General features: G+C 37.3%; 1 protein-coding gene across 9 annotated transcripts in view; it reads left to right on the forward strand.

Moving 5' to 3' along the window:
* Positions 1-17,865, forward strand: part of LOC129659031 (RUN domain-containing protein 3B) — a 191,787-nt gene that overhangs the window by 69,052 nt on the left and 104,870 nt on the right. For all 9 annotated transcript variants that reach the window (XM_055590036.1, XM_055590037.1, XM_055590038.1 and 6 more), the window contains 2 exons: positions 7,530-7,663; positions 16,857-16,942. In XM_055590036.1, coding sequence (XP_055446011.1) covers positions 7,530-7,663; positions 16,857-16,942 — 220 coding nt within the window. The remainder of the gene's footprint in view (positions 1-7,529; positions 7,664-16,856; positions 16,943-17,865) is intronic.

Genomic DNA, 17,865 nt, shown 5'->3' on the forward strand with positions numbered 1-17,865 from the left:
TCTCAGTTTGTAAGTGCTGTGTAGTAATATTTGAATTACCTGCAAACTGGGGCTCAGGGAAGCTGTGAATTTTCCAAAGTTACTCAGTAAAACATACATGGGTGCTATCAACAGTCACTGCTGGCTTAAACCAGTAGTGGGAATATATTCCTTAGTTTCCTTTCTTCAAGGTAGAATATATGCCTTAACTCACTTATTTGAAATTTTTTTTATTGTATTCCTGCTGTATACAAAGCACTGCTAGGCCTCATGCTAATGCCTTTTATTATATTTTTCACTTAGAAAAGAAGTACATAGTTGTTATTTTTAAAGATCACTTATAGTAAGACAGGTAGAAATAGAAAAACAGTATGTTCTCATTTCCTCAACCTGATACCCACAATCACTTTAAACAATTTAGGTCCCTTGTGTATAACCTTAGTCACTGCTGAAACATTGCACTCCATTTCTTCAGGCCTGTGCTTTGATATGTGACTCTGTGTGGATGTCAGCCTTCATGCTCTTAATTCAGTCTACCAGTGTTCGAAGCCTTATATTAAAAATGCTGGTGGAAGAAGAACGCAAAACCTTTGTACTCTGCTTCAAAAGATGGCAAAATTACTAGGATAAAAAAGCCTATAAGTCAAATTCAGTTTTCAGATTTCTGGTGAACCTGATTATCTTCATTTTCTTTGTTGTTTTGGGAGATTAAGAATTGGCTAGGTTTTATGCTATAAACTGTGGTATGGTTTAGAAGTTTGTTTGTGATAAATTCCTTACCAGGGAACAAGACATTGTCAGCAGCAAAGGATAATGATTACATTTTATAGATTGGTAATGATTACATTTTATAGATTGGTAACTGTGATTCATAGTTGCTGAATGATTTATTTGAGGCATAAGTAACATAGAGCTAGCTGTATAAGTACAGTTGAGTATCTCATCTAGACTCAGAGTTATTCACATCAGCTGAAAGTGTAATTAAACTTAGTTTAAGTGTTTATATTCTTTTTTTTTTTTTAGAACGTTAACATGAAACTTTATCTAGAAAATTAATCAAGGTCACGATTGTACTTTCAGCACTGGGTGGTCTAGTAAATGTGAACTTCAGCTAATAGTAGTGCCTTTTTTTTTTAAAGGACAAGATTCTGATCTTTTGCAGAAATGAGAATTTTCTCTGTTTAGAAAATTTTAAACTAATTTTCATAAATTAGCAGGAAGAAATGTAAGATTCCTGCTTCCCTGGCAACTCAGTGGTAAAGAATCCACCTGCAGTGCAAGAGACACAGGAGACGTGGGTTCAGTCGCTGAGTTGGGAAGATCCCCCCAGTAGGGGGAAATGGCAACTCACTCCAGTGTTCTTGCCAGGAAAATCCCACAGACAAAGAGCCTGTGGTGGGCTACGGTCCATAGGGTTGCAAGGAGTCAGACACGACTGAAGCAACTGCACACGCACACACACACTATAAAATTGACAGTGCAAAGTTAAACAATCTAAATATATTGGCAACAATATAAATCCACAAGTAATTAGTTTCCTTGAAGTATCTGAAGCTTTTGCAGTGATATTTTTGTTGTTCAGTTGCTCAGTCGTGTCCAACTCTTTGCGACTCCATGGACTCTAGCACGCCAGGCTTCCCTGTCCTTCACTGTCTCCCAAAGTTTGCTCAAACTCATGTCCATTGAGTCAGTGATGCCATCCAACCATCTCATCTTCTGTTGTCCCCTTCTCCTCCTGCCTTCAGTCTTTCCAGCGTCAGGGTCTTTTCCAATGAGTCAACTCTTCGCATCAGGTAGCCAGTGAATATCAGCTTCAGCGTCAGTTCTTCCAATGAATATTCAGGCTTGATTTCCTTTAAGATTGAGTGGTTTGATGTCCTGCTGTCCAAGGGACTCTCAAGAGTCTTCTCCAGCACCACAGTTCGAAAGCATCAGTTCTTTAGCATGCAGCCTTCTTTATGGTCCAGCTCTCACATCCGTACATGACTACTGGAAAAACCATACCTTTGACTATGTGGACCTTTGTTGGCAAAGTGATGTCTCTGCTTTTTAAAACACTGTCTTGATATTAGAGTGGCTTTTTAAAATTTGATGACACTGTCTTTTATCGCTTATCTAGATAAATGGCAGGTCCAAGGTAATAGTCTTTAATGTTGTCATCCAGGTGATGTATTGTGGCACTAAAAAAACTTCAGCCTGTGAGACCAGCTCTTCACATAACTAAGCACAATACAAAGAGCAGAGAAAGAAAGTCATTTAACAGATTAATTTATATATTACCAAAAGATGACGTGTCGTCATCCACTACTAAATAGAGAACCACTTAGGAAATTTCAGTTTTTAGAAGTTTTCATCTGGCCATAAAATAATGTAAGAGCAAAACACAAATATTCTGCATGATGTGAATATCTACATTATTCAAGTGAGGTAATATAAAAGAGCAATTTAAAATAATGTTAGACCTTATAGATCACAGGCCATTTTAAGGTGTTTGAAATTAGGCAGCAGTTTAGTGGGAAAGACATCATGTAGCTGGTTAGTAGCAGATCACCTTTTAGTCTAGCAAACTTTCACCTCTTATTTCTGTGCCTGAAATGAATTAGAGTCATATTAATGGGTTGGAAATAAGTATTGAAAAGTTTGTTTAACTTTGATAAAAAGTCAACTTCTAAAAATACATATAAAATTGAAAGCACTTTATACATCTGTACTTGTTGCCAACATTAAAAAGAGAATTCAGTTAGTGATAGCATGTTTCTTCTCCTGAATAAAATTTCTTCAAAATATAGGCTAGTCAGTTCCTTGCTATGTGATTTGCTTTTGTGGCTGTTTTTAAAGGAAATGAGAATATATTTGGAGTGATTATTTATTACCTCAGCAATTATTTTTAAAGGCATGGTCAGCTTGTAACTTTTTAAATTTTCCTGTTGAATATAGGTTTTACAGACTAATAACCCCAAGTAAATCTTTTGCTAACAGTTAATCTGTATGTAAGTACAAGCAATGTTCAAGTAATAATAAATCAAATAACCAATTGAACACTTCTGTTATTCTTAATTAACCTCAACTGTTTTCATAGATGCAGAAATTACTTAAAATCCTAGGATATATGGACAATTTACCTGAGAGTTCATTTGGAGTTTCTAACAAAGACCCCACCTTCTCTTAATCAAAGCACATCATTCTGAATGTGAAAAATTCAGGGTCTTGATTTAACAAATTCATTTTGAAAACAATGCACATGAAAGAGTAAGGCAGGCAGAATCAAGCCAGTCATGCTCTCATCTCATTTCTCGAGTAGGTGGAAGTGTTGTGAAGATGCTGTTACTGGTAGACTTTGTTGTTGTTCAGTCGCAAAGTTGTGTCCAACTCTTTGCAACCCCATGGACTGCAGCACGCCAGGCTTCCCTGTCCTTCACCACCTCCCAGAGCTTGCTCAACCTCATGTGCATTGAGTTGGTGATGCCATCCAACCGTCTCATCTTCTGTCGTCCCCTTCTCTTCCTGCCTTCAGTCTTTCCCAGCATCAGGGTCTTTTCTAATGAGTCAGCTCTGTGCATCAGGTGGCCAGCGTATTGGAGCTTCAGCTTCAGCGTAAGGCCCTGCGAGTCATGGTGACATGTCATACTGTTAGTTGGTTAGTTTCTCAGTTTCTTTAGTTTCTTATCTAGGAAATCTTGTCATTGTCTCGTGGGTGAAAATCCTGTAGACAGCATATCATACACACAGCAGGAGTCTTAAGGATTTAGCATCCATTCCTTCTCTGTATAACCTAAGCCTAGATATTTAGTTTTTCTGTATCTTTGTTTCCTCTCTTCCAAAATGGGACTCTGTTTTTTTTAATTAATTTTTACTGGAGTGTAGTTGTTTCTACTGTGCAGCAAAGAGAATCAGCTGTATGTATATATATATCTCCCCTCGTTTGGGGATTTCCTTCCCATTTAGGTGACCCCAGAGCACTGAGTAGAGTTCCCTGAGCTATTTATTAAGTTTTCACCACTTATCTATTTTATACATATTACCAGTAGTGTATATATGTCAGTCCCAAGCTCCCAATTCATCCCACCCCACTTCTTCCCTCCTTGGTTCCATATGTTTGTTCTCTGTGTCTGTGTGTCTGTTTCTGTTTTGCAAATAAGATCATCTATACCATTTTTCTAGATTCCACATATATGTATTAATATATGATATTTTTCTCTTTGTAACTTACCTTACTCGGTATGATAGCCTCTAGGTCCATACATGTCTCTACACATGATCCAGTTTCTTTCCTTTTTATGGTTGGTAATATTCAGTTCTATATATGTACCACAGCTTCTTTGTCCATTCCCCTATTGCTGGACATTTAGGTTGCTTCCATGTCCTGCCTATTGTAAGTAGTGCTACAGGGAACATTGGGGTGTGTGTGTTGTTTTGAATTATGGTTCTCTCTGAAAAAGAGAGAATGTCTGGAAATATGTCCAGTAGTGGGATTACTGAGTCATCCCTAACCTACCCATCGATAGGGGACTTTGTTACATTTTTTTAATTTTCAACAGCTCTACTTTGAAATTTCTCATAATTATTTTCCTCAGCCACATCAAACTTATGAGAAGGTTTAAAATAAAGTTACCAGAGAAGCCTTGTGATTCTCCCTTCACGATTGCTTCCAGTGTATGGTACTCCATTTATTGAGAGAAGTGTGGTTGGTAGTCCTCATTTTTAAATTATGAGATGATCTCAATTAGTAGAAGCTAAAGAAATTAACCAAGACTAGATTTGAGGGAGGTCAATTTAGGATGGTTGATATGGGAAAAGGTTGGATTAGGGAGTAAATTTTAAAGATTTTTCTAGATTCTAAGCAAGTAATGGGAAAAACTTCACTATGCATTTCATTGCTATTTTGTAATGCAAGGGGAGCTTGGATCTCTTAACTCTTTGTATGATAATGATAAAAGTAATGATTATTAACATCTGTATTAGGCTACATAGTAATTATTGCACATACATTATCTAATCCTCACAACAGTGTTATCATGTAGATACTACCATTATTATCAGTTCATAGAAGAAACTCAGGTCGGTAGAGTGAAAAGTCATTTTCTTAAGATTGCATGTCTAGAAAGTAATCTGTTCTGGTCCTCTTGACTCAAAAGCCCATATTCTTAACATGAGACATCCTGTCTCTTCTCCAAATGGCTAACAAATTGATAACATGAAAATTGCCCTAAAATATTCCTATAGATTTCTATCTTTTGGCAGCAAGATTTCATTACTGAAGAGACATTTGAGTTATAAATGATGTTTGAGTAGGGATGTATCAATGGTTTTGTATTTTTAGAAAGGTAAATATTTTTGTCCAGAATATTTGATGTTTGTAATGTAGCATGCAGACATCTTGATACCAGATTGTCACTGAGCTGTTACTGTAAAAAGATCCTAATTAGATTTTTAAGATTCAGATTTTTATATGATTTGCAATTAAGATCTGGTTAATGGCACCCGACTCCAGTACTCTTGCCTGGAAAATCCCATGGATGGCTGAGCCTGGTAGGTTGCAGTCCATGGGGTTGCTAAGAGTCGGACACGACTGAACGACTTCACTTTCATTTTTCACTTTCATGCATTGGAGAAGGAAATGGCAACCCACTCCAGTGTTCTTGCCTGGAGAATCCCAGGGACGGGGGCAGCCTGGTGGGCTGCCGTCTATGGCGTCGCACAGAGTCTGACATGACTGAGGCAACTTAGCAGCAGCAGTGTGGATTAACCAGTCGATTTGCTTTAATAAATATTTATTAAATGCCTGCTGTGAGACAAGCACTGTGTCAAGTGCTAGAGATAGAATTAAAGACAAATAAGATATAGTCTCTGTCTTAGTGACCTTACTATCTAATGTGTGAGACAATCAAGTAAGCAGGTAACTATAAGTATAAGCTCAGGGTGTTAGGCCAGCTCATAGGGAGGAGTGACTTGCTGTAGAGATCACATGCGGCTTACAAAAAGAGGAGGCCTTTGAAATGAGGAATAGGGATTACCTATTGTGACATGTGAGCTTTCCCTTGGTTGATTAACTATATTATTAGCAATACCAGAGGGCTCTTTTAACAATAGCAATGCCTAGGCCCAACCCCAAAGATTCTGATTATTTAGTTTGGGTGGAGCCCAGACATGAGTACTTTTTAAAAGAAGCCTAGTTACTCTTAGGTGTTGCCGTGGTTGGACACAACTCAGATATTTCAGACACTGTTCCTAAAATGCTGCATGTGGACAAGAACACTTTTATACTTCTTAATGTTGCTTAGAGAGAACATGTTACTGGGGAAAAGAAAATTGAGATCAATAAATGTTACTTCAAAATAAAGAAGCAGAGGTTTTAAAATATAAAAGCTACTCTTTCTTAAGATTGAACAGCTTCCCTAGGTAAGAGTAATTAATTCAGAAAACTGAAGAAATACTAAGATGTCTCTCATATCCCATTTAAACATATTCAGAGTACAAAATTGGTCCCATGGACTTATTACCCAAAGTCCTGCATTGAAATATTAATACACACAAAAGAACATTTGTTCTTGAACACAGGTGTAGTTATCCAGGTCTGGAAGATTAGAATGGTAAGTGCCTAAGGACTTGTCATGGGTTGTTGACTAGAAGTGAGCAGGCGAATGACGGATGAAGGTTTGGGTAGAATGGTAGTGAATGGGTGGTCATGGTTAGTCAGTGTACGGTTCCCGCTGTTGATAGGTACTTACGGGCTACACGTTGTTTGATTTCTTCGAAGTATCCCTCTGAAGAGGAGAAAAAGTGTCACCTTTTAAATTTTTTTCTGTTTTTCCAAGAAGAGAAAGGTTTAGGATGCAAGAGGTAACATTTTTTTCCTTTTTTATTATCTTTCTTTTTTTACAGTACTTTTATGTGCCAAGTCCTATGCTCAGGACTACTCAGGCATTACTCAGACATTGTTGTATTTGATTCAGAGAATACTATACCCTGAATACTCAGGCATTACTTAATACTCATTACTCATACTCAATACTTATTACTCAGGCATTACTCAGGATTACTCATTTGTTACTCAGGTATTGTTGTATTTGATTCAGAGAATACTCATAAAGTGGTTACTCCAACTAGTCCCCTTTTAGAGTCAAGAAAAGTGGTGTTCAGAAAGGTTAATTAACTTGCCTGGGGTCACACAGCCAGTAAACTGCAAAGGTGAGATTTAAATGAAAGCTTAACTGGAAGCACAAGGAAGGCTAACTGTGTGCTTTCTGGAAGACTGTTAGAATAATAGGATATTAACCTGCAGACCATTGTGTTTAGTGTCTAGGCCCTTTTTGCTTCATTTACTCTGATTGTATTGTTGAGAAAACTTCTATCCAGATCCATTAAATAGATGGCCCAAAATCACACAAGTAGGTAAAATTAGAAAGAGACCAGACTTAAGGCTTTTTGACCCCAAGATCAGTGTCCTTTCCACAATCTCACACTCTACTGCCCTTTATTTTGTTGCTCTTGCATTTTGAGTTACTAGTCTGGTTTTCTTTTTATTTTGTGTTATAATTTGTCTCCTGAAGGTCAAGTAACCTGGTTTGGTTACGGAAGTCCTCGTAGCTTCTGGGACTATATCAGAGTGGCTTGCCGGAAAGTTTCACAGAACTGTATCTGCAGCATTGAGAATATGGAACATGTCAGTTCCTCCAGAGCTAAGGTAAGACCTCAGTAGGAATGTGCAGGGTGTGCGTGTGCTCTCCGCCTGAGCATTTGACCCAAACAGAGAACTCAGGCTCCTTGCTGTATACAATATTTCTTTTCTTTGTTGAAATTAAGCACTTGACCATATTTAACATCTTTCAGAAGTTCATTTTTTTTACTAGTTATTTTAGAGTGCTCTTGAATCTTCTCTGTTGCCGTATAAGTAGCAAGAAGGCATGAAGCTAGTCACTGTGAGTTTCTCTTTTGAGAAGCACGGTGAAATATTTCCCGGTCTGTGGCATTTCAGCAGCTCCTCGTGTCCTGCACTGGCAGTCCCCGTGTCAGACTGTGTTCACAGAATTCCAGATGTGATTTGCCTGGTGCACCGGGTTGCTGTCGCATTACTGGTGCAGAAGCAGTGGTAGGTAAAATTGCTGCTGCCTTGGCACAAATTAAAACAGTGGCATCAAACCATTCTAGTAGTCATTGAGTTCTTCCTCGTCATGCACTCAGTCTTAAAAAAAAAAAAGCCACTTTCACTTAATGTCCATAATGGTAGACATTATTAATTTAATTAAATCTCAACCTTTGGAAGCCTTTCTTTTTAGTATTTTGAGTGACACAGTGGGGAGCATGCATAAAGCATTTCCACAGCATACTGAAACACGGTGGTCTGGTTCTCAAGGAAAAGTGCTCGTGCAGTCGTTTGAATTGTTAGCTGAACTAGATGCTTTTGTTGTGTAATAGTATTTTTACTTGACAGAAAAAATTCAAACAATAGCTTTTTTGACTTAGGCGTTTGTAGACAGTCCTTAAATAAAGATGAATGAAGTAAGTCTGTTCCGATAAGAAGAACAGCTTGACAGTATTTGTTGCCAACATTAAAATTAAAGCTTTCAGGTACATGAGAATTTGGGAAAACTTAGAGTGTATTCACAAGCTTGATAGCTTCCTAGGACTTAAAAGACTTTTCTGATAACGTTAATGTTAACAAAAATGTATTTATCTTGTTTAATGGAATGTGTAATATTTTTAAGTTAGTGTGTTAGTCATGTCTGACTCTTTGCAACTCCATGGATTGGGGCCCACCAGGCTCCTCCGTCCATGGGATTTTCCAGGCAGGAATACTGGAGTGGGGTTGCCATTCCCTTCTCTAGGGATCTTCCCGACCTAGGGATCAAACCCGAGTCTCCTGTATTGCAGGCAAAACTGAGCCAATAGGGGATACATCTAAGTCAATAAATGTCTTCATTTCTAAGTCAACTATGACTAGTTTTTTTGTAAAGATTTTTTTCTCATAGATGTTTAAATCTCTTTTGTTTCTTTTTTACTTTTGCAGATTTCATTTTTGTCACAATTGTTATCTTAGTGGTCTTTTGGCCTCCATTTTCTTGAACTATTAAATTTATTCATTTATTTACTTTCTAATTGTCTGATTGAATACAGGTTTTTAAAATGTGCAATTTGAATTCTCTTTTGCATCTTAACTGAGTTTGTATCTTGGCTTCTGTAGGTTAAGATGAAAAGACTTGTTCAGTCGCTCAGTCATGTCCGGCTGTTTGCGACCCCATGGACTACAGCATGCCAAGCTTCCCTGTCCTTCACTCTCTCCCAGAGTTTGGTCAGACTCATGTCCATTGACCAATGATGCCATCCACCCATTTCATGCTTTGTTGTGCCCTTCTCCTCCTGCCCTCAGTTCCCAGCATCAGGGTCTTTTTCAGTGAGCTGGCTCTTCACATCATATGGCCAAAATTTTGGAGCTTCAGCGTCAGCATCAGCCCTTCCAGTGAATATTTGGGCTTGATTTCCTTTCGGAGTGACTGGTTTGATCTCCTTGCTGTCCAAGGGACTCTCAAGAGACTTCTTTAGCATCAAGGTTCAAAAGCCTCAATTCTTAAGCGCTCATCCTTTTTTATGGTTGAACTCTCACACCCATACATGACTGTTGAAAAAACCATGGCTTTAATTATACAGACCTTTGTCGACAAGGTGATGTGTCTGCTTTTTAAAACGCTGCCTAGGTTTGTCGTAGCTTTTCTTTCAAGGAGCAAGTGCCTTTAGTTTCATGGCTGCAGTCACTGTCCACAGTGATTCAGGAGCCCAAGAAAATAAAGTCTGTCGCTGTTATCATTGTTTCCCCATCTATTTGCCATGAAGTGATGGGACCAGATGCCATGAGATTAGTTTTTTGAAAATGTTGAGTTTTAAGCCAGCTTTTTCGCTCTCCTCTTTCACCTTCATCAAGAGACTCTTTAGTTCCTCTTTGCTTTCTGCCATTAGGGTGGTGTCATCTACATATCTGAAGTTATCGATATTTCCCCTGGCAGTCTTGATTCTAGCCTGTGATTCATCTAGCCTGGCATTTCACGTAATGTACTCTGCATATAAGTTAAACAAGCAGGGTACAGTATACAGCTTTGAAGTACTCCTTTCCCAATTTGGAACCAGGTGCCTGTTGTTCCATGTCTGGTTCTAGCTGTTGCTTTTCCTGCATATAGGTTTCAGGAGGCAGGTCAGGTGGTCTGGTATTCCCATCTCTTTGAGAATTTTCCACAGTTGTTGTGATGCACACAATCAAAGGCTTTAGCTTAGTCAATGAAGCAGATGTTTTTCTGGAATTCTCTTGCTTTTTCTGTGATTCAGTGAATGTTGGCAATTTGATCTCTGGTTCATCTGCCTTTTCTAAGTCCAGTGTGTACATCTGAAAGTTCTCGGTTCATGTAATGTTGTAGCCTAGCTTGAAGGATTTGAGTATTACCTTGCTAATATGTGAAATGAGTGCAACTGTATGGTAGCTTGAGCATTCTTTGGCATTGCCCTTCTTTGGGATTGGAATGAAAACTGACCTTTTTTAGTCCTGTAGCCACTGCTGACTTTTCCAAATTTGCTTCTATATTGAGTACAGCATTTTCACAGTGTCATCTTTTAGGATTTGAACTAGCTCAACTGGATTCCCATCACTTCCTTTAGCTTTGTTTGTAGCAATACTTCCTGAGGCCCACTTGACTTCACATTGCAAGATGTCTGACTCTAGGTGAGTGATCACACCATCGTGGTTATCTGGGTCATGAAGATCTTTTTTGTATAGTTCTTCTTCTGTGTATTCTTGCCACCTATAATATCTTCTGCTAGGTCCATCCCATTTCTGTCCTTTATTGTGCCCATCTTTGCATGAAATGTTCCCTTGGTATCTCTGATTTTCCTGAAGAGATCTCTAGTCTTTCCCATTCTGTTGTTTTCCTCTGTTTCTTTGCAGGGTTCACTGAGGAAGGCTTTCTTATCTTTCTTGCTACTCTTTGGAACTCTGCATTCAGATGGATGTATCTTTCCCTTTCTCCTTTGCCTTTAGCTTCTCTTTTTTTCTCAGCTATTTATAAGGCCTCCTCAGACGACCATTTTGCCTTGTTGCATTTCTTTTTCTTGGGGATGGTTTTTGTCACCACCTCCTGTACAATGCTAGGAACCTCCATCCATAGTTCTTCAGGCACTGTCTATTAGATCTAATCCCTTGAATCTATGTGTCACTTCCTCTATATAATCATAAGGGATTATATTAATAGAAGTTACCCCAGTGATACAGAAACTTTATTTTCTTATTTTTAAATTAAAAGCAGGAGAGATTAACATGACAAGTGTATTCTAAATCCGTTCAATATAGGGGAGAATATATTTCTATAACTAGCATATACCAAAATACAAAAGGTAATTGAGAAGGTAAGAAACACTAGAAATGTGGCACTCTTGACCTGGGTGGACCAAAGAATCTGAAACTCCAGCTGACCAGCTCTCTTAAGAAGCCTTGGGAGTAGGCCCTACACAGCAAGATGCTGCCCAGCAGAGATGGGTTAATATTTATTCTGTAAAAAACTGGTATTGAGTATCAAAACACCACAGAACAATCACCTTCTAAATCCTGTTTTTGTATCTTTGTTTTGTTCAGGCCTCAGAGTCCATCCCCAGGCAAGGATACTGGAGTGTGTTGCCATTTCCTTCTCCAGGGGATTTTCCTAACCCTGGGATCGAACTCAGGTCTGCCTTATTGCAGGCAGACTCTTTACCATCTGAGCCACCAGAGAAGCCTCCATTTATTCATACTTGTGGGGGAAGAAAGATCTACTACTTGTCTGGAAAAGTCTGCAGGCAAAGATTACACCTGTCTTTCTTCACTGTAGTGCAAAGAGCAAAGTACTTAATCTACTCAGTGCAGCACATCTGCCAGGTGTCAGGATTGAAGGATTAAACAGATATCTCAGGTGGCAGGTTTACTGAGCCTTTGAACTGCAGTTCGGAGTGACTGCTAGCATGTATAACACTCTTATCCAGCCTTGATACTTGGGAAAACGTACCAGAACCTGAGCACCAAACTTACATTTTAAACAGTGTGTAACTCAGTAGGCTTGGGACCAAAACTAAGATATTCATTTTTGACTTCTATTTAAGAAACCAGATTCATTCTGATTACACTTTTAGGGTTATGTGAACATTTTAAATAGTGGAAGACAGGATGCCCTGTGGTGCAATGATTGTTTCAGCCCAGAGACATTCTCTAAATTGATTGATTGAATCAGGATTGCGTGTGTCTTCGTATCACTGTACAGCTGAGATTCACAATGTAGAAACTTGCTGCCACAAGAGATGTGAACTTAGTCACTGTAATCTGAGACCTGTAAAATGTAGACATTCCCTTTCTTTGCTTAGTCTGTGACTAGTTGAGCTCATTTTCCAGGGCCTATCCATAGCCTGTCAGTGAAGTAGAATATTTGAATTGAAGACTGAGACTATAATCTTTACATCTCAGCTGTATTTGCAGCTCTTCTTTCTACAGTATACAAGGGATCTTCCCTGGCAGTCCAGTGGTTAACACTCTGTTTCCACTGCAGAGGGCATGGGTTTGATCCCTGGTCAGGGAACGAAGATCCCACAGGCCCACCAGTGCAGCCAAAAATAAAAAGTATAATATGCAGGAATTTGGGGACATAGGATTTCTGTACATCAGCTTATTTAGCTGTCAGGCTAGAATTAGCTTTCTGAGAAAAATAACTTCATATCCACAGGTACCTATTTTGCTTGCTTCTGAACTTGTCCATCTTCCCTATCTGCTAATGTGGGCCAGTTACTTGTAAGCATAATATTAATACATGACCTTTGACAGAAGGTCCACTGAAATTGGATCCTTAGTTACTATTGTTGGTTATTTTGCAGCTATTTCCATTGGATTTTCTTAGTATCCCAGCTGATTTCAAGTTCAAGATAGCCTTCTTCCCCTTTAGATAGTCTCTGGCCTGAAAGTATGAACTCTCTACTGTTGTTGAGTTCTTCCTTCTTCCTGCATATCTTGTGTGAATTTTCTTTTCCTTTATTTTTAAGAGCGTTCTCATTTTTTAAATTCTTATTTAAGGCTGTGTTAGGCTTTCCTAATTTGTGGTTGCTTATCCTATGTATTCCTTCTATTCAATATGATTGTAACATATTATAACTTCTGAATATACTAATCACATCAACCACTCATATGTCCATGCATCCCTCCAGCTAATAAATTTTCATTGAGCACCTCTACTGTGACAGAACTGTGAGTGTAGCCCTTAATACACTATGATGATTTATGTCCCTAATTCTGCCTAGTTTTTCCAGGTCTCATCTTCTTCTTACTTTTTCCTTGTTCAGAAGCTTACCTTGTCAGTGTTTTGTCCTAGATGGTGGTTAGCCAGATTTTCTACTGAAAGAGGCAGAGGCAGAGAGAGAGGGTGTTAATCATAGATACACCAGAGTTACCAAATACTGGAACTTTACAGTAAGATACAGTATTGCAAAGAGGCCACTTTTATGTTCATTTTTTCTTACTGATTCATAAATCTACCTCCTCTTAACTACCACTCCACTTTTCCTATCCCTAGTTCTTTACTGTGATGGCCCCAAACCTGGAAGTGAAACAAATTGAAGGGGCCCTGTAAACACTCCAGGCCTTTGAGACCCCAGAAAAGCTGTTCCTTGGGAGTTAGGGAAATTCAGATGAAAACCAGCACCCCAAAAACCTAAAAGTGGTGCCCTTAAATGGTACAAGGTGGTTTTCAAATACACTCTGTCTACCAGAAGAAAAGTAAATCTACTGTAGAGAAAAGTAGCATTAAAGTTGCTGCAAATTTTCTTCCACAATGTCTAATATTTAATCAAAAATCACCAAGCATATCAGAAAACAAGGTTAAATGAACAAAACTAAGAAATGTAAAAGATAAAATTGAAACAGACCTATGGGAGATGCAGATAATGGACTTTTAAGTAATTATAATATGAAGAAAATATAAATAAAAATTAATACTAGAGAACTGGAGTATATAAGAAAATCAAAATCGGAAACTACAAAATATTCATTCTTAATGAACTTGTACAGTAATCGATTGTTTGCTAAGTTCTAATGCACATCAGTGAATTTCAGAGGATTGAAATATAAACAAATATAAATATAATGTTCTCTAACCACAGTAGAATCCATAACAAAGAATTAACTAGGCTTATTTAAGTTGAAGTTGGGAAGACTTTCTAAATAACTGATGAATGAAAGAAGAAATTACACATGAAATTAAAACATACTTAGTAATGATAATGAAAATATAACATATAAAAATTGTACTTAAAGGAGAATAAATAAGTTTAAGTAGGCTTTTATGTATTTTAAGAAAAAGGCAGAAAATCCGTTATCAAAGCTTTCATCTCAAGAAACTTTTTAAAAAAGTAATAAACCCAAAGTAGAAGGAAAGAAGTAATGAAGAATAAAAATTGAATTAAACTGAAACAATTGTACACTAGAAGAAAATCAACAAAACCAAAAGTTGGTGTTTTTAAAAAGATTGATATAACTGATAAGTTTCTAGCAAGGCTACTAGAAGGAAAAAAAGAGAGGTTATATATTACCCATATCTGTAATGAAGAAGTGATAAACCCCATAGACTCTACAAACATTAAAAATCGTAAGACAAGGTATGAATAACTTCACACCTGTAAATTAAAAAATTTAAATGAAATGAGCAAATTCTTTGAAAAATGCCACTTATAAAAACTAACACAAAAAGGAAGAAAACTTCTAAATATTCAGATGTCTACTAAAGAAATTGATTCTCTGGTTTAAACTCTTCACCTTACAGGCGATTTTTAAATGGATTTATCTTTTTCTTATAGATTTGTAAGAATTCTTTGCATTTTACAGATGAGAGTCTTTTGTCAGTTACATATATAATGCAGATACTTTTGTCCACTCTGTGATTTGTCTTTTTACTCTCTTACACAGTTGCAGTCCACCCCCTGAAGTAGGAGGGAAGGTAGAGTGTATGGATAGTAATTCTGTTAGGTTGGTCAGTTTGGTGGTGAGATGAGTCCCCTGTCTTCTCGTTGGGTCTGTTTTTTGTTTCCTCATATAGTAAAGTAGGGACAGTATTGTAACTGACGCAGTTCTCAGGAGGATTAAATATCTTAATGTGTCTAATACAGAGGCAAGCATTTATTAATTACATTCTTAAGGAGTGTTGACTACTTTCATTAATTTTTTTTTCAAAAACCTTTAGTGGCAAACAGGCTAATATTGTGTCTCCCAAATAATAACAACAACCTACAGTGGTTCACCATTACCTAACTGATGCGGTCTAAAATCTTATACCTACTTTTCAGCTTTTCCCTGTTGATGATTCCAACAAGCTTTAAGTATTCTGTTGCTTTTGTTGAAAAAAAAGAAACTTAAAAATCAGCACCATTTCTTATGACAGTGTAACAGAATTGCACAAATATCCAAAGACAGGAAACGAGGTGCAGCCCAGCTTTGTATGGCTTGAAATGAATAAATCAGGAAGCAAGGCTTTCCTCCACCTTTCTTATCTAACAATAGCACACTTTCTCTGGAGAGCAACTTTCCCTGCTTCTGCTTTAGAATGTAGCTTTTTGATTCAAGCCACTACTGGTAGTCTCTGTCTTTTAGATGAAATTTTAAGAAACTTGAGACTGAGGGCTGTTGTGTGCCTCTTCCCCTCCTCTGTTCCAATCAGCTACAACTAACTGTAGGTTCCCCTCGGCTTACTCGGCAGAAGCAGTTGACTGAGCACAAGGGCAAGCTAAGGGGTTTTGAGGTTGGTGGGTGATTGACTGGCGTGCTAACCACGCCCATGTTCCAAACAGTCCTGCAGTTTCTAGCCTGCCAGGTTTTACCACTGTCTGGATTAGCTTGTTTTCAATCCTTCCTGTTCAATAGTTTGAGGAAATCACTAGAACTGTAGACATTTCTGTAAGTGTAGGCATTTCAATGCTTTTTTTCTATACTGGTAGTTGACCATCATATATATATTGGTTAGTGTCATCTTGATTCTTAGCTGCTGTTACAGTGGTTTTGTTTTTTATATAGTCAATCTCCATAGATTTTCTGGAGAGTGTGAAAGGGTTGAATGAAGTGAACATAATGGGATTATAAAATTCTCACTAACAAGTATTCTTTCATTCTAAACAAAAAGTTCAGAATAATGCTTTGGCTTATAAAAAAAAACTTTACTGGCTAGTCCCAACTACTGAATGCTGTTAACCCCTTTTCAAAAGTAAGATTATTCATATTTTGTTAGAATTGTGTGTTTCTGTCATTTTATTCTAGGATATGCTCCTGGGATATTTTTTGTTGTGTGTTTGCTTTTTCTGGTTTAAATTTCTGGTAATATCTTTTAGAATGCTCTGGAGGCACCAAATTCAGTGACTCATGATTTGGATAAATGATAAATAATGAAATTTGATTCACTATTTGTTGTGTAAACTTCCATCTGGACAGACTAAATAAGTGATGTGAGAATTATTTTTATTAATGAGAACGGACTCTTTCCTCTTTTTTTATAAGGGGACTCATTTCAATTAGCGTGTTGATTTGGGCACTGAAGTAAAGAGATGAGTCTTGTGATTTCTTTATATAATTCACAAGAAGTCTCTAACCCAGGTAACTCAATTTTGATGGTTCTGTCCCTTCAGAAGCTAGAAAGTTAATTGGACATGCTCTACCCTACACCTTTAGAGAAACAAAGTATATACTATATATAATTAAAATTTACCTCATCTTATCAAATACACATTTTGAGTGAGTTATTCTTTGCATGTTAAAATGCTTATATTTTTGATGACATAGTGAACACAAAATTTTTTAATTTCTAATTTTTTCTTTATGTTTGATTCTTTCTTCTTCCTTTTAGGGTAGAGCCTGGATCAGAGTAGCACTCATGGAAAAACATTTGTCTGAATACATCTCTACAGCTCTGAGAGACTTCAAAACAACCAGGTTTAAAAGTCCTTTTAATTTTCAAATATATATTAAGAGAGTCACCTGAAGACTTAGAAGTAAAAATAGAATAAAGACTTATTTGTTTTTCAAGTCCTCACCTATTTTATTTCCCCTTTTTATACTTCTCAGATAAATCCACTGTCTTCTCAGGGAAATACAGTTTTTCAACTAAACATACTTCCACCTTGGTTTATCTTTTCAGGCCTCACATTATGCCTGGAATATCTTTTTTTTGAAAAGTTTTGATTCTTACTTTTTCAGCACTTGAAGTTTCATTCTGACCACAGACTTTTCCTATTGCTTTCTTCCTCTTTCCACACCACAACATTTATTTCATTCACGTCTTTAATTCTTATATAATTAATGATTGCTCAGTTGTGTTTTTGGGGCAGTCTATACCAATGTTCTCCTCAGGTTGTATAGATTTATGAGATAGTACATTGTGCAAAACAGGACTTTATTAACTTTTTATGACGATTCTTCCTGGAGATGGGAAAGGCTACTCACTCCAGTATTCTGGCCTGGAGAATTTCATGGACTATAAAGTCCATGGGGTTGCAAAGAGCCAGACACGACTGAGTGACTTTCACTTTATGATGATAGAGAAAAGATTCATATAAGGACAACAGTTATGCCCACTCAGCTCTGCTCTGCTAATCTATATTTAAGGCTTTTGTTAAAGCAATCACTTTTTTTCCATTTCAAAAGTATTTGTAAATGAAAATATTAAATAATTTCAGTATCCTACATATGTATTGTTCAGTATAGTACCCACTAACCACATGCCACTGAGTAAATTAAAATAGAAATTAAACTACTGATTCAGTTCTTCAGTTGCTTTATCACACTTTAGGTGTTCACTGGCCCTGTGTGGTTAATGGCTACCAAATTGGACAGCACGGATGCAAAACAGTGCTTCA

Source organism: Bubalus kerabau, chromosome 8 (assembly GCF_029407905.1).
Source record: "Bubalus kerabau isolate K-KA32 ecotype Philippines breed swamp buffalo chromosome 8, PCC_UOA_SB_1v2, whole genome shotgun sequence".
Classification (NCBI taxonomy): domain Eukaryota; kingdom Metazoa; phylum Chordata; class Mammalia; order Artiodactyla; family Bovidae; genus Bubalus; species Bubalus kerabau.